Genomic DNA, 14,716 nt, shown 5'->3' with positions numbered 1-14,716 from the left:
CACCCACACACTTAGTAATCTCCAACTCTCAACAGCAGCAGCCACCAACTACAGCACACCACCCCTACAACCCGAGTACAGCCCACAGGAGGGCCAGGTATGTGTCTGCTGCTCTGTGAGAAGTGGGTGTTTAAGCAGCCACCCTGCCTGGCCTTGAAGAGTTCAAACCTAGTGCCAGTCAAGAGGCCTGGCTGCCAAAGCTGTGGCTTCTGCAGCCTGGCTGGCTCAGGACAGTTTTACAGAGATCTCTCCGCTTTCCTCACCCACAGGGGGAACTTAAGAACAAGGGCATTTCCAATGACTTCTTAGCTGGCAAACACTTCTGTGGCAGCGTCGGACAGCGCTGCTGGAGACGCATGCCTGCAGCTCAGGCTCACAGCTCCTTCCAGTTGATGGGCGTCTTGCCAGACTTTTGGAGCAGTTGGTTGGCTTTAGAAAAATGTCCACACCCAAAGAAACCTCTGTACACCGACAACGGGGAGGGATGAGCTGTCTGCAGGACATGGTGACGCTTCTGAAAAAGAACAGAGCGCATGCAATGTGGCGGCTAGTACCTTTGTAACACAACCACAGCCATTGTGCACGCCATGCCCTGCCTACCTCTGGAGTGTTTTCACCCCTGTATTCCTGTCGTCTGCTGGGCTACAGCATAGGGCACTTCCTACAATGCCCTGCTCTAACTACACTCAGGACACATTTGCTGAGGGTGCTGTGAACCACAAACTGGCACAGGAGCTGATCAGCACCATGCGCAGCAGCAGCAGCGCCTCTAAGTTTAGAGCCAGGCAGCTCAGAGGTGCCTGATAGGCGTGCAGGGAACAGAACCTTTGTCCTCAGTGAGAGCCGTTAAAGTGCATCAAATGCTGAGCTGTCTTTCCAGTTGAGACCGACTCTGTAGCCTCATTGTAACCCTGGGGACTGTCCCAACCTCAAATGCCCACCTGAGACTTGACGTGCAGTTCAATCTCACTGCACAGGCACCTGGCTCCTTTAGTCCTTTCTGTGGCTAGCCTCCTGGACTCCCTCCTCCCCATACCATCGCTCTCCTCCAGCCATCACTACAGACAAATGCTGGTGCCCAGCCCAGGAGTGAGGTCAGGGTGACTGGATCTACAGGTAAGACAGGACTTAACAGGAAGGAGGGTAAGAGGATTCACAGATGAAGCTGGCTCAGGTCCTTGTCTCAGAGACTTGGTGGTAGGGAGGGGACAAGGGACGCACTCTGGTCCTGATGAGCTTACAAGCTGTGCTCTGGCACTCGTGGGTCAGTCGGAGCTGTACTGTGCCGGAAGTTTCTCAGAAGCAGGACACTTGCCTCATTCATCAAGCATTGCAAAACACATGAAGGAGGGGTGCTAGGACTACGGAGTGCTCACTACAGGGGATGCTAGTGCTACTGTGTTACTAGCTGCAGTGGGGTGCCCTGAGCACCCCATTGTCTGAACTTGCTCAGCTGTCAATGCAAACTCTGCTCTTATAATAGATCTCACACACACACACACACACACACACACACACACACACACACACACACACACACACACACACACTCAATCACTTTACTCCACAGCTCAGGCTTGTCCACACCTCACAGCACTCCTCCCAGGCACTGGGGTCACATGAGCTACAATTAGACTTGTACGCTGGGTACTGACACAGAGATTGTGGCTCCCCAGCTCTCTACAGAGTAGCTAAAGACACGTACCCTATCGATGGCGCTGCCCTTCTTCTGGGCATAAGAACCCCAGAGTAGGAAGACAAGGCCATTCAGGTTCTGATTTAACCAGGACACAACTGCATCAGTGAACTGCTCCCAACCCCTCTCCTTGTGGGAGTTGGCTTGGTGGGCACGGACCGTGAGGACAGCATTGAGGAGGAGGACACCTGTCAACACAGCAGGGAGAAAGGTTAGAAGGCAGCTCAAACAAATGCTAATCGGTTACATAGACCAGGCTAATCACAATAGATGCAGGGCAGAAGTGAAATCAAGCCATAAAAGTGTTACACCACCACCAGCGGTGACCTGTGAGCCCCGTTCAGGAGGTGTTTCATGGCAGCCTCCTTGCCATCTTCCAGTTTGGAGTAGTAAACAAAAATCCCAAGTGTTCAAAAGTACACATCCTAAGTGATATTAAAGAGCCAGAAAAGAACTGGGCGTGGTGGTGCACGCCTGCAATCCCAGCACTTGGAGGCAGGTGGATCTCTGTGCGTTCGAGGCCAGCCTGGCCTACAAAGTGAGTCCAGGACAACCAGGGATACACAGAGAGACCCTGTCTTGAAGAACAAACAAAAAACAAAACAAACACAAAAACAAAAAAGAACCAGAAAAAATGGGCCCTAAATAGTTGATGGCAACAAAACCAAACTGTTAGAAGCCAAGAACAAACCGCCAGTGGCAAGCATGATGAAACCGAGTGGCCAGGGACATGAGGTGTAACGGCCTCCAGGCCCTCAGAGCCTCCACACAGAATAGCTGCTTCTAGAAACACAGCAAGGGCACTAGAGAAGGCTTAGAGCAGGGCCAACCAACTCTCGCAGAGAACCGAGTTTAACCTCTAGGATCCATGTCAGACAATTTACAACTGACTAACTCCAGCTCCAGGGGATTTAGTGTCTGCCTTCTTCCAGCACTAGCACTCATGGAGACAGACAGACAGACAGACAGACAGACAGAGACAGAGAGACACACACACACACACACACACACACACACACACACACACACACACACACGGTGCAGGGTTTCGCCTAGCGAGGCTTGGTTACCTTGTCTGGCCCACCCTGACAAATCCCCATGGCCAGGATGAACAAAACCATCGATGTCTGTGGATAGCTCTTTAAAAATGTTTTCCAAACTGCAAACAGGGAGAGAAAAGCATACGCAATCACAATCTCCAGCAGGAGTGAAAAGGCTAGAAATGTAAAGCCAGCCTGAGAGGGACACAGAAACTGTGCCATTGCAAGGGCACCCACTGCCCTCAGGTCCACCCATCACAGATCTCCACAGTGGTCTGCATCAGACTGCCCCCCCTCAAGCAGTGCCCGTCCGCAGCTGCCCAGTCCCCACACTATTGAGTAACGGCCTCTGGACTGGGGCCAGCTGCAGCAGGCGTTACCTGGGTGGAGGCGGAACTGGTCTTTGAACACTGAAGCAGAGCCCGTGAGCCTGATTAGGTCCGTGATAGGGGTCCTGTCCCAGGATGACAACCTTCACCTGTGAGCACATTGGACAACACTGTGGACACACAGAGGGACCCACAACCAATAGCAGAGCCCCATTACCACCCAGCTGAGGAACCCCAATGAAGCAGCCCCTTGCACACCAGCATCCAGTGACAAGCCATCCTGCACTCAGTGGCCCACTTAAGACAGGTCAAGTCTGGTGTTTCTTTGCTTCACTTCTCACATGACAAAACTTGTAACAAGTGGAACTACTCAAAAACAAACCAAGGCCGGGCGTGGTGGCCCATGCCTTTAATCCAGCACTCAGGAGGCAGAGGCAGGCGGATAGCTGTGAGTTCAAAGGCCAGCCTGGTCTACAAAGTGAGTTCAGGACAGCCAAGGCTACACAGAGAAACCCTGTCTAGAAAAACCAAAAACCACACAAAAAACAAAAACCACCCAACCAAGGAGGGACCATCCCAGGCGATTACAAGTCATCCACACACAAAGATGGAGGTGGCCTTGCAAGCTATTTTCCTTACCTATCTAACAAGCGTCCCTGCAGCCCACTACCTTTATAGGTGACAATGTCAAAAGGCTATACCCTCCAGTATCTCTATTCTGTCAGCTTGTCTCATGTCAGTACACTGCTGGGCAAAGGAAGAGCTCCACCTACACCTTGGCAGACCTACCCAGGCCCCTCCAACAGCTGCTGCGCTGCAGTGCTGAAGGGCAACACTAAGAGAACAAGGCCAGTCGACAGGTGTGGGAGCTGCTGGCAAGCCATGAGGACCAGCACCTTTCTCAGGTGTTGAAAGTTGACCTCTGGAGCCGGGCGTGGTGGCGCACGCCTTTAATCCCAGTACTCGGGAGGCAGGCGGATCGCTTTGAGTTCGAGGCCAGCCTGGTCTACAAAGTGAGTCCAGGATGGCCAAGGCTACACAGAGAAACCCTGTCTCGAAAAACCAAAAAAAAAAAAAAGAAAGAAAGAAAGAAAGAAAGTTGACCTCTGGACACAGACCGTTTTGTCTTCACAATCTTGCCTGTTTTTTTCTAGAATATCCTGTGTGGCTGACACCCTGTCCCTTTAGAATCCAGCTGCAGGCTTTCCCTTTCCTGTCCTGGGACTCCAGTGGCAGTCAAGGACAACTGGACACCTGGTTTCCCTGAGCCCACGCACGATGGCTTGTTCACCTACTTTACACCTCCTGGAGCACGGTGTTTACTAACTTCTGAGACCTCTGGGGCCACCAACAATGACAGGGTAAACCCCTCCTCCAGGCAGGTCACCTGTCCACTAGCGTAAGGGGTGACTGGGTCACATGTGAATAGCAATAGGCTCCCCGGCCCTGCCAGAAAAGTGGGGAGACACAGGTGGTCCTGCAGACTGTGAAAGGCACTCTCACAGGTCACATGGCCAAGACACACACATGGCCAGTGGACAACTGACACACGGGAGAACTGGCAAAGGCAGGCAACAGGCGAAGAGCCTACAAGTGCCACCCACGCCTCCCGACCAACCAAAACAAAATTTTACTTTCCAGAAGTAGAGAGCAGTGACTAGCAGAATGTGGGGAAGGATGGGGCGGAGCCAGTGCGCAGGGGGACAAGCTCTAATGCTCCTCAGCGCACTATAGTAGCCACAGGTGACAACAATTAAGTATTGCAAAAATAGTTTAAGAGCGAGGACTGGAACGTTCCCAATATAAAGCAAAGGGCTGGTAATGAATACCTGGGTTCATGTCCCAGCACCCACGTGGCCCTCTTCTGGCCTCCACAAGTACTGCAGACATGTGCCACAAATGTACGGGAAAATTTAGTAAGTCTTTATGAGAAAACCAAAATAAAGATAAATGCCTGGGGCAACGAACTTGCCAAACGTACGGCAAAACCGCACCACACCCCACAAGCATGTACAGTCAGTATGTGTTATTAAAAATAAAAAATACAGGGTTGAGATGGTTCAGTGGGTAAAGCTGCTTGAGTTCAATCCCAGGACCCAATGGAAAAGAATCCCCTCCTTAAGCCATCCCCAACTACCTTGAGTGTGCTGTGGTGCCCACCCCTACACACTCACACAAGATAAATGTAAAAAAAAGGACTTAAAAAAAGAGAAAGGAGCCGGGCGTGGTGGCGCACGCCTTTAATCCCAGCACTCGGGAGGCAGAGGCAGGCGGATCGCTGTGAGTTCAAAGCCAGCCTGGTCTACAAAGTGAGTCCAGGATGGCCAAGGCTACACAGAGAAACCCTGTCTCGAAAAACCAAAAAAAAAAAAAAAAGAGAAAGGAAGGGCATCCCTCCAGTAGGGTGAGGGGGACTGTGATTCTTTCTGCACCAGGGCAATTGAGGGCTCCACTTGCAGAATGACTGCTCAGGTTATAATGCGAGTTACTTGTGAGGCTAAGTCCTGGTGTCAACACTTAAGTAGATAGATGGGGCTCTTTCTTTGCCCAGCAGTGTACTGACGTAATGAGACAAGCTGACGGCCTAGAAAGGCCACCAGTCAGTGGCGCAGGCATACAGAATATAGGTACCGGAGTGTGGCTCCATGGTGAAGTGCAGTAACCAAGAGTGAAGCCACACACACACACACACACACACACACACACACACACACACACACACACACACCACCCCCGCACTGAAAAAAAAAACCAAAAAAACAAACAAACAAAACAAAACAAAAAAAACAGAAAAACAAAGGGGAGACCAAATGAGTTTTTTGTCGTTCTTGTTGTTTTGAGGCAGTTTCTCCGTGTGGTCCTGGCTGTCCTTGATGAACTCAGACCTGCCCATCCCTGCTGGAATTAAAGGCATGTGCCACCACTGTGTAAGGTCAGCCTGAACTACAGGGTAGGTTCAAAGCCGGCCTGGGTGACTTAGATCTGTCCAAATAAAAAGGATGGAGCCCAGTGGTAGAGCTCTTTCACAGCACTCCTGGCCCATACCACCCCCAACCAGGCACAACCAACAGCAAAAAATAGACAATGATGTGGCAGACTGTGTCGTCCTCTAAGCCTGAGGCTATGCACTCTCCACCCAAACCCACAGGCCCAAGAGCTTAAGTGAGCATGGCTTCAGGGGCCACAGGGACAGCGGTGAAGGTCTTTGGAAGTTGTGGGTGATCTGCTCACTCACTCATTTCTTTACCAGTCCTGAGAAAGGCTGGATGAGGAAGTCAAAGACATAAGGGGAAAAGCGTCACCAAGAAGCTGGAAAGCAGAGGCAGGCGATCTCTGTGAGTTCGAGGCCAGCCTAGCTTATAAAGCGAGTCCCAAGACAGCCAGGGCTACACAGAGAGACCCTGTACTGAAAAACAAAACAAAACCACCACCAACAACAACAAAAAAAAACCCCAAAACAAAACAAAACCCCAAGAGTCACCAGCCATCCCGTAAAGGATGGTCATTCAGATTAGCCGAGGGTCTTCACACAAGCTGGCAGGCCACCCTCCCGACGGCTGCGTGAGACAGAACTGTCCTTGGTGTTGCTTTTTGTTTTGCAGAGCCAGGGCCTCCAACCCCCAAGTGCTGAGATTATAGGTATGTGCTACCACAGGCTGCTCTACACCCCCCACCCTGCGCATTACAAACAGAAAGACCGCCACAGCTCGCTCATCCCACTGCCTATACCCAGCTGGGTATGGTGGCATACACCTTTAATCCCAGCACCACGGGAGGCAGAGGCAGACAGAAATCTGAGTTCGAGACCAGCCTGGTCTACAGAGCAAGGCTGTCTTGGAAAAAACAAAGAAACCCAAAACCCAAAACTGAACATGTGAGCAAAGGCGCATGTGCATATCCTTATTATGGAAACAGCAGTCCGTTTTGGTTAAAAGAATAAACACGTGGAGACACATACAGGTGTGTGTGTGTGTTTGGGGATGGGGCCTGGACGCCGCCTGGCACAGCTTTCCACAACGACCGCAACCAAGCCTCACAACTGCAGTGTGTGAAACACCATTCGATCCCTCCTTAAGCAGACCCCAGCTTTGCTTACATCTCGGATGTCGCACATCTGGGTCCATGTGAACACCTGTTCCGGGGGCGGATAGACCTTGTGATGTTTTCTTTCTTCAGCAACAAATCCCATTAGCTGGTTAAAGAGAGAGAGGAGACTTACAACCGAAGCTGGCACCTGCTCCCCTCCAACGGAACTTCCCTTTACTCCCGGTCTATTTTCATTTCTCAGTGACCCCGTCTCTCTTCCTGTTTTGTTTTTGCCCCCCCCCTTTCTTGATTTAGGCCCGAGTCTGAGGCTCGCCCTCAACTCCTGACCACCCACCCTGCTCTCCAGCTCTCAAGACTTGGGGTTACAGCCCGGGGGCCATTCGGTCTGGTGGATGGTTTCCCGGCGCGGAAACCAAGTGGTTTACAGGAAGCCATGAAGGCAGCTGGCGCCAAGCGCGCCAGCCTGAGTTCAATCCCCCCCAAACCCCACGTGATAGCTAGGGAGCCTCCCCAGATGGTCCTGTGACCTCCACACGCCCAGAACAGAAAAGGAAGCACGACACCACCTCCCAGCGCTTCCCTTTAGCTCAAAGCCCGAGGCATCATCTCAAGTTCTGCGCGGAAAGGGAGGGAAACGCGGGAGGCTGGAAGCACAGCATCCCAGGGACGCGGGCGCCACACCCGGCCCGCGCCCACCGACCTTGACGAAGTACGGCTTCCCGAACTCGCCGCTGAGCTGCCGCTTCCAGCTCTCGCCGAAGCCGGCGGGCACGTTGCGGGCGGCGAGCCTGAGCAGCGCCGCGGCCTTGTTCCTCTGGATGCGGTCGAGCTGCTCGGCGCTGAGCGGCGAGGAGGGCGGCGTGGCCTGCTCGTCCGGTCCCACCCGGGCCTTCTTGGCCGGGCTAGCCTGCCAGGAGTCGGGGTCGGGAGTGAGGCTCCGCGGCCTGGCACCCCTGGGCGCCCGCAGCCCCCGCGCCAAGCCCGCAGCTCGCCGCCCGAGGACGCCCATGCCGGACCCGCCGCCGCGCTCCGCCCGCTTACGCGCCTACGGCGCTCCACGCGGCCTTTTCGCGGCAAAACGGCTCCCGCCCACTGCCGCCTGCGATTGGACCACGCGGGGGGGCGGGGCGGACCCGCCGCACGCCGATTGGCTGTGCGGCGGCCGAGCCCCAATCCCATTGGCGGAGGCCTTGGCATGGCGGCCGCAGAGGCGCGCGGTTGTTTTGAACCCCCTACGGTGGCCCGGTCGGGCTGAGCAGCGGCGTGCGCGGAGCTCGAGTCCGGGACCCCGGCGACCCCCATTCCCACCCCGGTCCCGCGCTGCTCCGCACTGCCCCGCGCGCCTCACCACCGCATCCCCGCCATCCTCGGCCGCCACGTCGCCCCCCGGGGCCGGCTCGGGGCTGCTGCGCGTGCTCCGCTTCCCGGCTGGGGTCGGGGAGAAGAAGGAGTAGAGGGTCTTCTGGCCGATCATGCCTGCACCGAGCGAGGACGCAGCTCCGGGGCGCTCGCAGCCGTGCTCACCCTTGGCGAGCAGCCACACGCGCGGGCTCCGGTGCAGGGGCGGGGAGGGAGGCAGGCAGGGCAGGGGGCGGCGGGGCCCAGCGCGCATGTGCGGGAGGGGCAGCCTCTGGCTAGGTGGGGCTTGCGAGGGAGGGAGGGCCTGCTGCCTGCCCGGCCCCCGTCGTGCACAGGTCTTTCTCGGCACGCTGTAAAGATTGGAGACTTCCAGGCCTCGGAGGTTAAGCCCCCAAGGCTTATCTCCTCCCTCCCTGCCTCCCCTTCTGGGCCTTGAACTCAGGGCCTTTGTGCACGCCGAGCAGCCGCTGGGCCACCGAGCTATACGCCCCGTTGTACTTTTATTACCTCCCCGCAGACCTTCAGCACCTTTCAGTTATCCCCTCCCCCCTGTAAACAACAAACCTGGACTTGCGCAATCCTGGCTGTTGTTTCCTGCTGAGTGATCTTGTAGGGCTGTAGACTGAAACCTTGACCACTGCCCAGGAAAACCCCTCCCGCCAGCTTCTCCCCAGCCCCCTGAGATCTTCACACCCGGTCCTCTTTGCCCCATGGCTGGAAAGTCTGAGTCCTGGTTTCAGGACCCTTCCCTGTAATGGCCCTTCTGTCCCGCCGCACTCTGTCAACCTGCTCCTAACTCCCATACTGTACAAAGCGATCTTAAACGCAGCATCGTTCACAGAAAAGCTTGAATTGGACATGAACATTTATACTGACTTTGCTGTGTCACCTGGAGCAAGAAAGGACTGTCATGGTCTTTCCATACCAGCAATGAAAGGGGGAAAAAAACTGTTACAAATGTCATATATATGATAGATACACATAATGTCCGTGCTTGATACTAGGGATCAAAACCACGGTTATACCTAAAAGCATTGCGCTTAAAAAAAGAAGTCAGACACAAAAGACTATACAGCACATTATGCATTACATTTATTTGGAAAATCAGCCACGGGGCATCAGGCAAGGCCGGCAGGGGCCTCTGTATACCTAAGGGAGGAGCGTGTGGGACGGGTGTAATTGCTCTCCATAGTGACTGTGGTGGTCAAACAATGCTGTGGCTTTGTCGGATGCGCAGGTTTGTACGTTGCTCCCCACCCCGGACCGCATCCTACACGACACCAGCGAGGTGACGCCAGCCAGAGCCAGTCATGATGGCAGAACCATCCTCAGGGAGAGGCAGCATCCTGCGGTGCGCAGAGCGGCTCGCAGGTGGCGCTGTGCCCGGAAGTCGTGCGCAGCGGGAGCGGCCGACAGAGCACGCCCGTGTGCCGAGCCCCCGCGTGGGGCAACACTCCCGACTCTCCCGTGTCAGTGCCTGCCCCGCGGGGCGCAGGACACGGACACCTGCTTTTCTGGGTAACCCTGGGCGAACCCCGGGCCTCTCTGCGCGTGCGCCTTCCCCTCCGTAGCCTGAGGGTTTTGCAGCCGGTGCACGGGAATTCCGAAGGGGGCGGGTCTTTAAAAACAGGACATCCCAGGGCGTCGTCCGGGTCAGCTTGTGCTAGAAAACGTAAACATAAGAGCAGGCTTGTGGGGTGTGCAAGCTCACCACCGGCTGGTGCGCGTCCTTGTGGTTTCAGCGGCCTCTGTTTCCTTTGTAGGACCCTCCTGCGGCAGCAAGGTGGAGGATTCAGCCCCGGCCCCCACGGCAGTGGCGGGGCGGCGGGATGGACAGGTTCCTGGTGAGGGCGGACCAGGGCGACCTCCAAGGGGGAGAGGAGGAGCCCGCCCCGGCGGAAGGAGCCTCTCGCCGCCTGCAGAGCCCCGGCTGGCGCCACCTTCGCGCCGAAGGTCTGAACTGTGATTACACCGTCCTGTTCGGCAAAGCCGAGGCAGACGAGATTTTCCGAGAGTTGGAGCAAGAGGTGGAGTATTTTACCGGTAGGCGGAGGACTTAGGTGTGTTAGCCTTGTGGGGTGAAAACGGTCTGGGCACCTCCAGGCTTGGGATGGGAACCATCCACGAGATCTAGGAGGAGATTACATGGGAAGTTAAAAAACAAACACCATGCCGGGCGTGGTGGCGCACTCCTTTAATCCCAGCACTCGGGAGGCAAGAGGCAGGCGGATCGCTGTGAGTTCGAGGCCAGCCTGGTCTACAAAGCGAGTCCAGGATGGCCAAGGCTACACAGAGAAACCCTGTCTCGAAAAACCAAAAAAAAAAAACAAAAAACAAAAAACACAAAAAAACACAAAAAAAACAAAAACCACCAAAAGGCGGTCGGGGGAGTGGTGGAATCCGAACCATTCTGGGTTCTGGTGATACTGATTTAGAATAGCTGCAACAGCTTAGGCCTCAGTGATTTTTTGTTTTGTTTTTTATTTTCGTTTTTTAAAGACAGGGTCCCTCTGTGTAGCCTTGGCTGTCCTGGACTCGCTTTGTAGACCGGGCTGGCCTCGAACTCAAAGAGATCCGCCTGCCTCTGCCTCCCTAGTGCTGGGATTAAAGGTGTGTGCCACCGCGCCTGGCCTGGGCCTCAGTGTTTTATAATCCTCAGTGTTTCTGTAGCATTGCACAAGACTCCAGGTTAGACCCCCAGCATTGTCAAAACAAGCACACTCACGTGCAGCCAAGTTGTGCTTGAGCTAACAGAAGAGACCACACAAAGAGCCAGGTAGTTTTTCCTTGAAGGCTGGGTCGCTCGGGGCTCTGATGGCCCCAAACCCTTGTAGTCCAGCGTCTGAGGCTTTGCAAGTGGTGCTGATGCTGTTGCTTGGAGACCACATGTTGGGAAGCTGTGGTAAGCACACAGGGTCTGTACCAGCTGGAGCTACAATAAGCCCATCTTTCATAAATCCACATATCTGTCTAGACCATCCAGCCGTCACAACTTTGCCACGCCGAGGCTGTCTCTGTATGCCCCCACTTTAGTTAAGGCAACGGGCCTTAAAAACTGAAGCCAGGAGCCGGGCGGCGGTGGTGGCACACGCCTTTAATCCCAGCACTCGGGAGGCAGAGGCAGGAGGATCACTGTGAGTTCAAGGCCAGCCTGGTCTACAAAGTGAGTCCAGGACAGTCAAGGCTACACAGAGAAACCCTGTCTCAAAAAACAAAAACACAAAAACTGGAGCCAGGGAATGGTGGTGTGTACCTTTAATTTCAGAGCTTGGGAGGTGGAGGTCGGAGGACCAGGAGTTCAAGGTCGTCCTCAGCTAAATGGAGAGTTAAAGCTAGCATAGGATGCCTGAGACCCTTTTTTTTTTTTTTTTTTTTTTTTTTTTGAGACAGGCTCTCTCTGTGTAGCCTTGGCTGTCCTGGGCTTGCTTTGTAGACCAGGCTGGTCTCAAACTCACAGCGATCCAGCTACCTCTGCCTCCCAAGTGCTGGGATTAAAGGTGTGCGCCACCACCATGCCCGGTGATACCTTATCTTTCAAAGGCCACAGTTAAATATATAAGAGGGCCCAGCAGTTAAGGCCACTAGCTGCTGTCCCAGAGGATCCAGGTTTTATTCCAGGCATTCACATGGCACCTCACAACCCTCTGTCACTCAGTTCCAGGCACTTGAATACCCTCTTCAGCCTTCAAAGGCACAGACACACAGGGTGCGCAGACATTACGTGCAAGCAAAATGACAGAGGCCTCAAGCACTTTCTCATAGACCAAGTCATCTGTGTTTGTTTTTAATTCTTAGAGAATTTCATGTACACATATGATGCATTTCGGTTATTTTCATACATGCTCTATTCTCTCACCCCATTCCTGAAAACGTCCTTTGTCTCGAGCCCCCTTCTACTTTCAGGTTATTTTGTTTTCGTAGCCCTCTGGTCTCACTGCTAGTGTATCTGCATGCTTGGTGTGTGTGCACATGAGGGAGCCAGAGAGCCGTGCTCAGTGCATTCTCGGTAGACGCGCTTTCATTCCTCTGCCCTTCATGAGGCAGTGCCCAGCTGGAGACCCCCCCCCCCAACCCCATCATGTTTGGAGCTAGGGTCTCTTGCTGAGTCTGGAACTTGCAGATCCAGCACAGCCAGTGAGCCCCAGCTGTGGGGTGTGAGGCGTATGCAGCGATACCTCGCGGTGGTGGACACTTGACCCACTGAGCCGCCTCTCCAAACCTTGTTGTCCAGCAGTGTGATCGAGCCCTGCGCCATCACGCCCTTTCTTTCATGAATGCTGGGGCAAGTCACAGTGATGTAGAGTAAAAGGTCCCCAGCAGGCATTTTACACGGAGCGGGGTTCCCTCCCTTTTGGGTACTCAGCGAATGAGGGTGTGTCTGCCTGCATCCCTTGAGGGTCTCGGATGGAGCTGCCATTTTGTTCAACACAGGTGCGCTTGCCAAGGTCCAGGTGTTTGGAAAGTGGCACAGCGTTCCCAGGAAGCAGGCAACCTACGGAGACGCCGGATTGACGTACACGTTTTCTGGTCTTACCCTGACACCAAAGCCCTGGATTCCAGTTCTAGAGCGTGTTCGAGATCGAGTCTGCAGGGTGACAGGACAGACCTTCAACTTTGTGCTCATTAACAGGTGACACTTCCTCCACAGGGGAGAGTTGGGGACTCCGCCATGCTGTGCTCGTATGTGACAACCCTTCTGTAGCGGCCGAGGTTGGAGAGGTGGGCATGTCGCAGACAACCCAATTCTGTTCCCAGCCCCAGGGGACCCAGCCCCTCTGATGTGTGAACCGCTACAGAGCAATCCCTGTACTCACATGCGGAATTATGATGCTTTTCTTACAGAAACGAGTTTCCACGGAGCTGGAAAGTGGGAGTGAGTGAGGGGGTTGGGTGAGGTTATCAGGAGACAGGCAGGCTGGCTCTGAGGCCTGGGCTAAAGGCGCCATTTCCCATGAGGAGGATAGAGGGAGGCCCTTTGAGGCAGGGACATTTGACCAGGTAACTAGTTAGAGAGCTGGGGAGACCCAAAGTGTAGAGTAAAGCATGGGGCGGAGAGTCCTGTGTGGCTGCTGCAGAGAGGGGTATGGAGGGCGGGGCAACTGCAGAGGGTGGTGGTCAGTGTGTGTGTGGAGGACGGCAGGTTTTCCATACATGAACCTGGTGACGCTGTGAGCCCTGCAAGAAGTAACTTCGTGTCCCAGTCAGTGTTCTGTTGTTGTGCGAGAGATGCCATGACCAAAGCGACTCTTACAGAAGACTTGCTCACTGTTGTAGGTTAGTCCACAATCAGCGCAGCAGGAAGCAGACAGGCATGGCACTGACTCAGTAGCTGAGAGCTTTACATCCTGATCTGCAGGCAGCGCGTGTGTACACAAACACACACACACTGAGCCTGGTGTGAGCTTTTGAAACCTCAAAACCCAGCCACAATGATACATATTCCAACAAGGCCACACCTCCTGATTGGTCCCAAATACTTACACTACCTGGGGACCCACTGTGCCAACATACGGGCCTATAGGGACCTTTCCCACTCTAAGCACCACACTTGGCAAAGGCAGCTTGAGGTTGGCCTCCGGTGCAGAATCGGTGCCTGCACGGTGAGGCGCCTGCAGCTTTAGCGAGCCACAGAGTTTCTTTGGGACTGTGATTGTTTCTGATCCTACAGGTACAAAGATGGTTGTGACCACATTGGGGAGCACAGAGATGATGAAAGAGAACTGGCCCCCCAGAGCCCCATCGCATCTGTCTCCTTTGGCGCTTGCAGAGACTTCGTCTTCCGGCACAGACTCTCCCGAGGGAAGAGAACGCGGCGGACAGTGGAGGCGGTCAGGCTGCAGCTGGCCCATGGAAGTCTCCTGATGATGAACCACCCCACCAACGCCCACTGGTACCACAGTCTCCCTGTCCGCAAGAAGGTCCTGGCTCCTCGGGTTAACTTGACTTTTCGGAAAATTTTACCTACTAGGAAATAAAATGTTTTTGTTTATTACTTTGATGTATGTGTGTATGTGTGTGTGTGTTATGCCCAGGGAGGCCACAGAAGGTGTAAGATCACCTGGTGCTGACACAGGTGCTGGGAACCAAATTCAGTCCTCTGAAGAGCAGTGCCAACTGCTGAGACATCTGTCCAGCCCCTACACCTACTTTTAATAATCAGTACTTTGTGTTTTCTTTTTGCTTGAAAGTATTGGTGTTTGCACAGAATACACCGGAAGTTTAATAAAAGCCTAGCCAGCACTCAG

General features: G+C 54.2%; 2 protein-coding genes across 3 annotated transcripts; one reads left to right on the top strand and one right to left on the bottom strand.

Annotated features, from left to right (window-relative positions):
* Positions 1-225: 225 nt before the first annotated feature.
* Ung (uracil DNA glycosylase) lies at positions 226-8,657 on the bottom strand. The gene is made up of 7 exons (XM_051161702.1): positions 8,461-8,657; positions 7,813-8,019; positions 7,162-7,257; positions 3,117-3,214; positions 2,767-2,855; positions 1,706-1,884; positions 226-514 (listed from the first exon to the last, which is right to left on the bottom strand). Exons 1-7 carry the CDS (start codon positions 8,584-8,586, stop codon positions 374-376), a joined length of 936 nt encoding a protein of 311 aa, XP_051017659.1. The 5' UTR covers positions 8,587-8,657; the 3' UTR covers positions 226-373.
* Positions 8,658-10,299: 1,642 nt separating this feature from the next.
* Positions 10,300-14,473, top strand: Alkbh2 (alkB homolog 2, alpha-ketoglutarate dependent dioxygenase). 2 transcript variants are annotated; one of them, XM_051161963.1, is made up of 3 exons: positions 10,300-10,514; positions 12,903-13,101; positions 14,239-14,473. In XM_051161963.1, the coding sequence occupies exons 1-3, from the start codon at positions 10,301-10,303 to the stop codon at positions 14,444-14,446; spliced, it is 621 nt and encodes a 206-aa protein (XP_051017920.1). In that variant the 5' UTR covers position 10,300; the 3' UTR covers positions 14,447-14,473. The 2 variants fall into 2 exon arrangements, with proteins under 2 accessions (XP_051017920.1, XP_051017919.1); XM_051161962.1 differs by having other exon boundaries at positions 14,140-14,473.
* The last annotated feature ends 243 nt before the right edge of the window (positions 14,474-14,716 follow it).

Source organism: Acomys russatus, chromosome 19, assembly GCF_903995435.1.
Source record: "Acomys russatus chromosome 19, mAcoRus1.1, whole genome shotgun sequence".
NCBI lineage: Eukaryota > Metazoa > Chordata > Mammalia > Rodentia > Muridae > Acomys > Acomys russatus.
Note: the sequence above shows the minus strand (reverse complement) of the source record. Positions and strands in the feature narration are given on the sequence as shown.

Bases quoted from the DNA above. Each gene is read 5' to 3' on its own strand.
- Alkbh2 (XM_051161962.1), top strand. From the start codon at position 10,301: ATGGACAGGTTCCTGGTGAGGGCGGACCAGGGCGACCTCCAAGGGGGA. The intron at 10,515-12,902 runs GTAGGCGGAGGA...TGTTCAACACAG, and splicing joins AGAGGTGGAGTATTTTACCG to GTGCGCTTGCCAAGGTCCAG. The intron at 13,102-14,139 runs GTGACACTTCCT...CTGATCCTACAG, and splicing joins AACTTTGTGCTCATTAACAG to GTACAAAGATGGTTGTGACC.
- Ung (XM_051161702.1), bottom strand. From the start codon at position 8,586: ATGATCGGCCAGAAGACCCTCTACTCCTTCTTCTCCCCGACCCCAGCC. The intron at 7,258-7,812 runs GTCGGTGGGCGC...CTCTTTAACCAG, and splicing joins GGAAGCCGTACTTCGTCAAG to CTAATGGGATTTGTTGCTGA. The intron at 3,215-7,161 runs GTAAGCAAAGCT...ATGTGCTCACAG, and splicing joins AGATGTGCGACATCCGAGAT to GTGAAGGTTGTCATCCTGGG.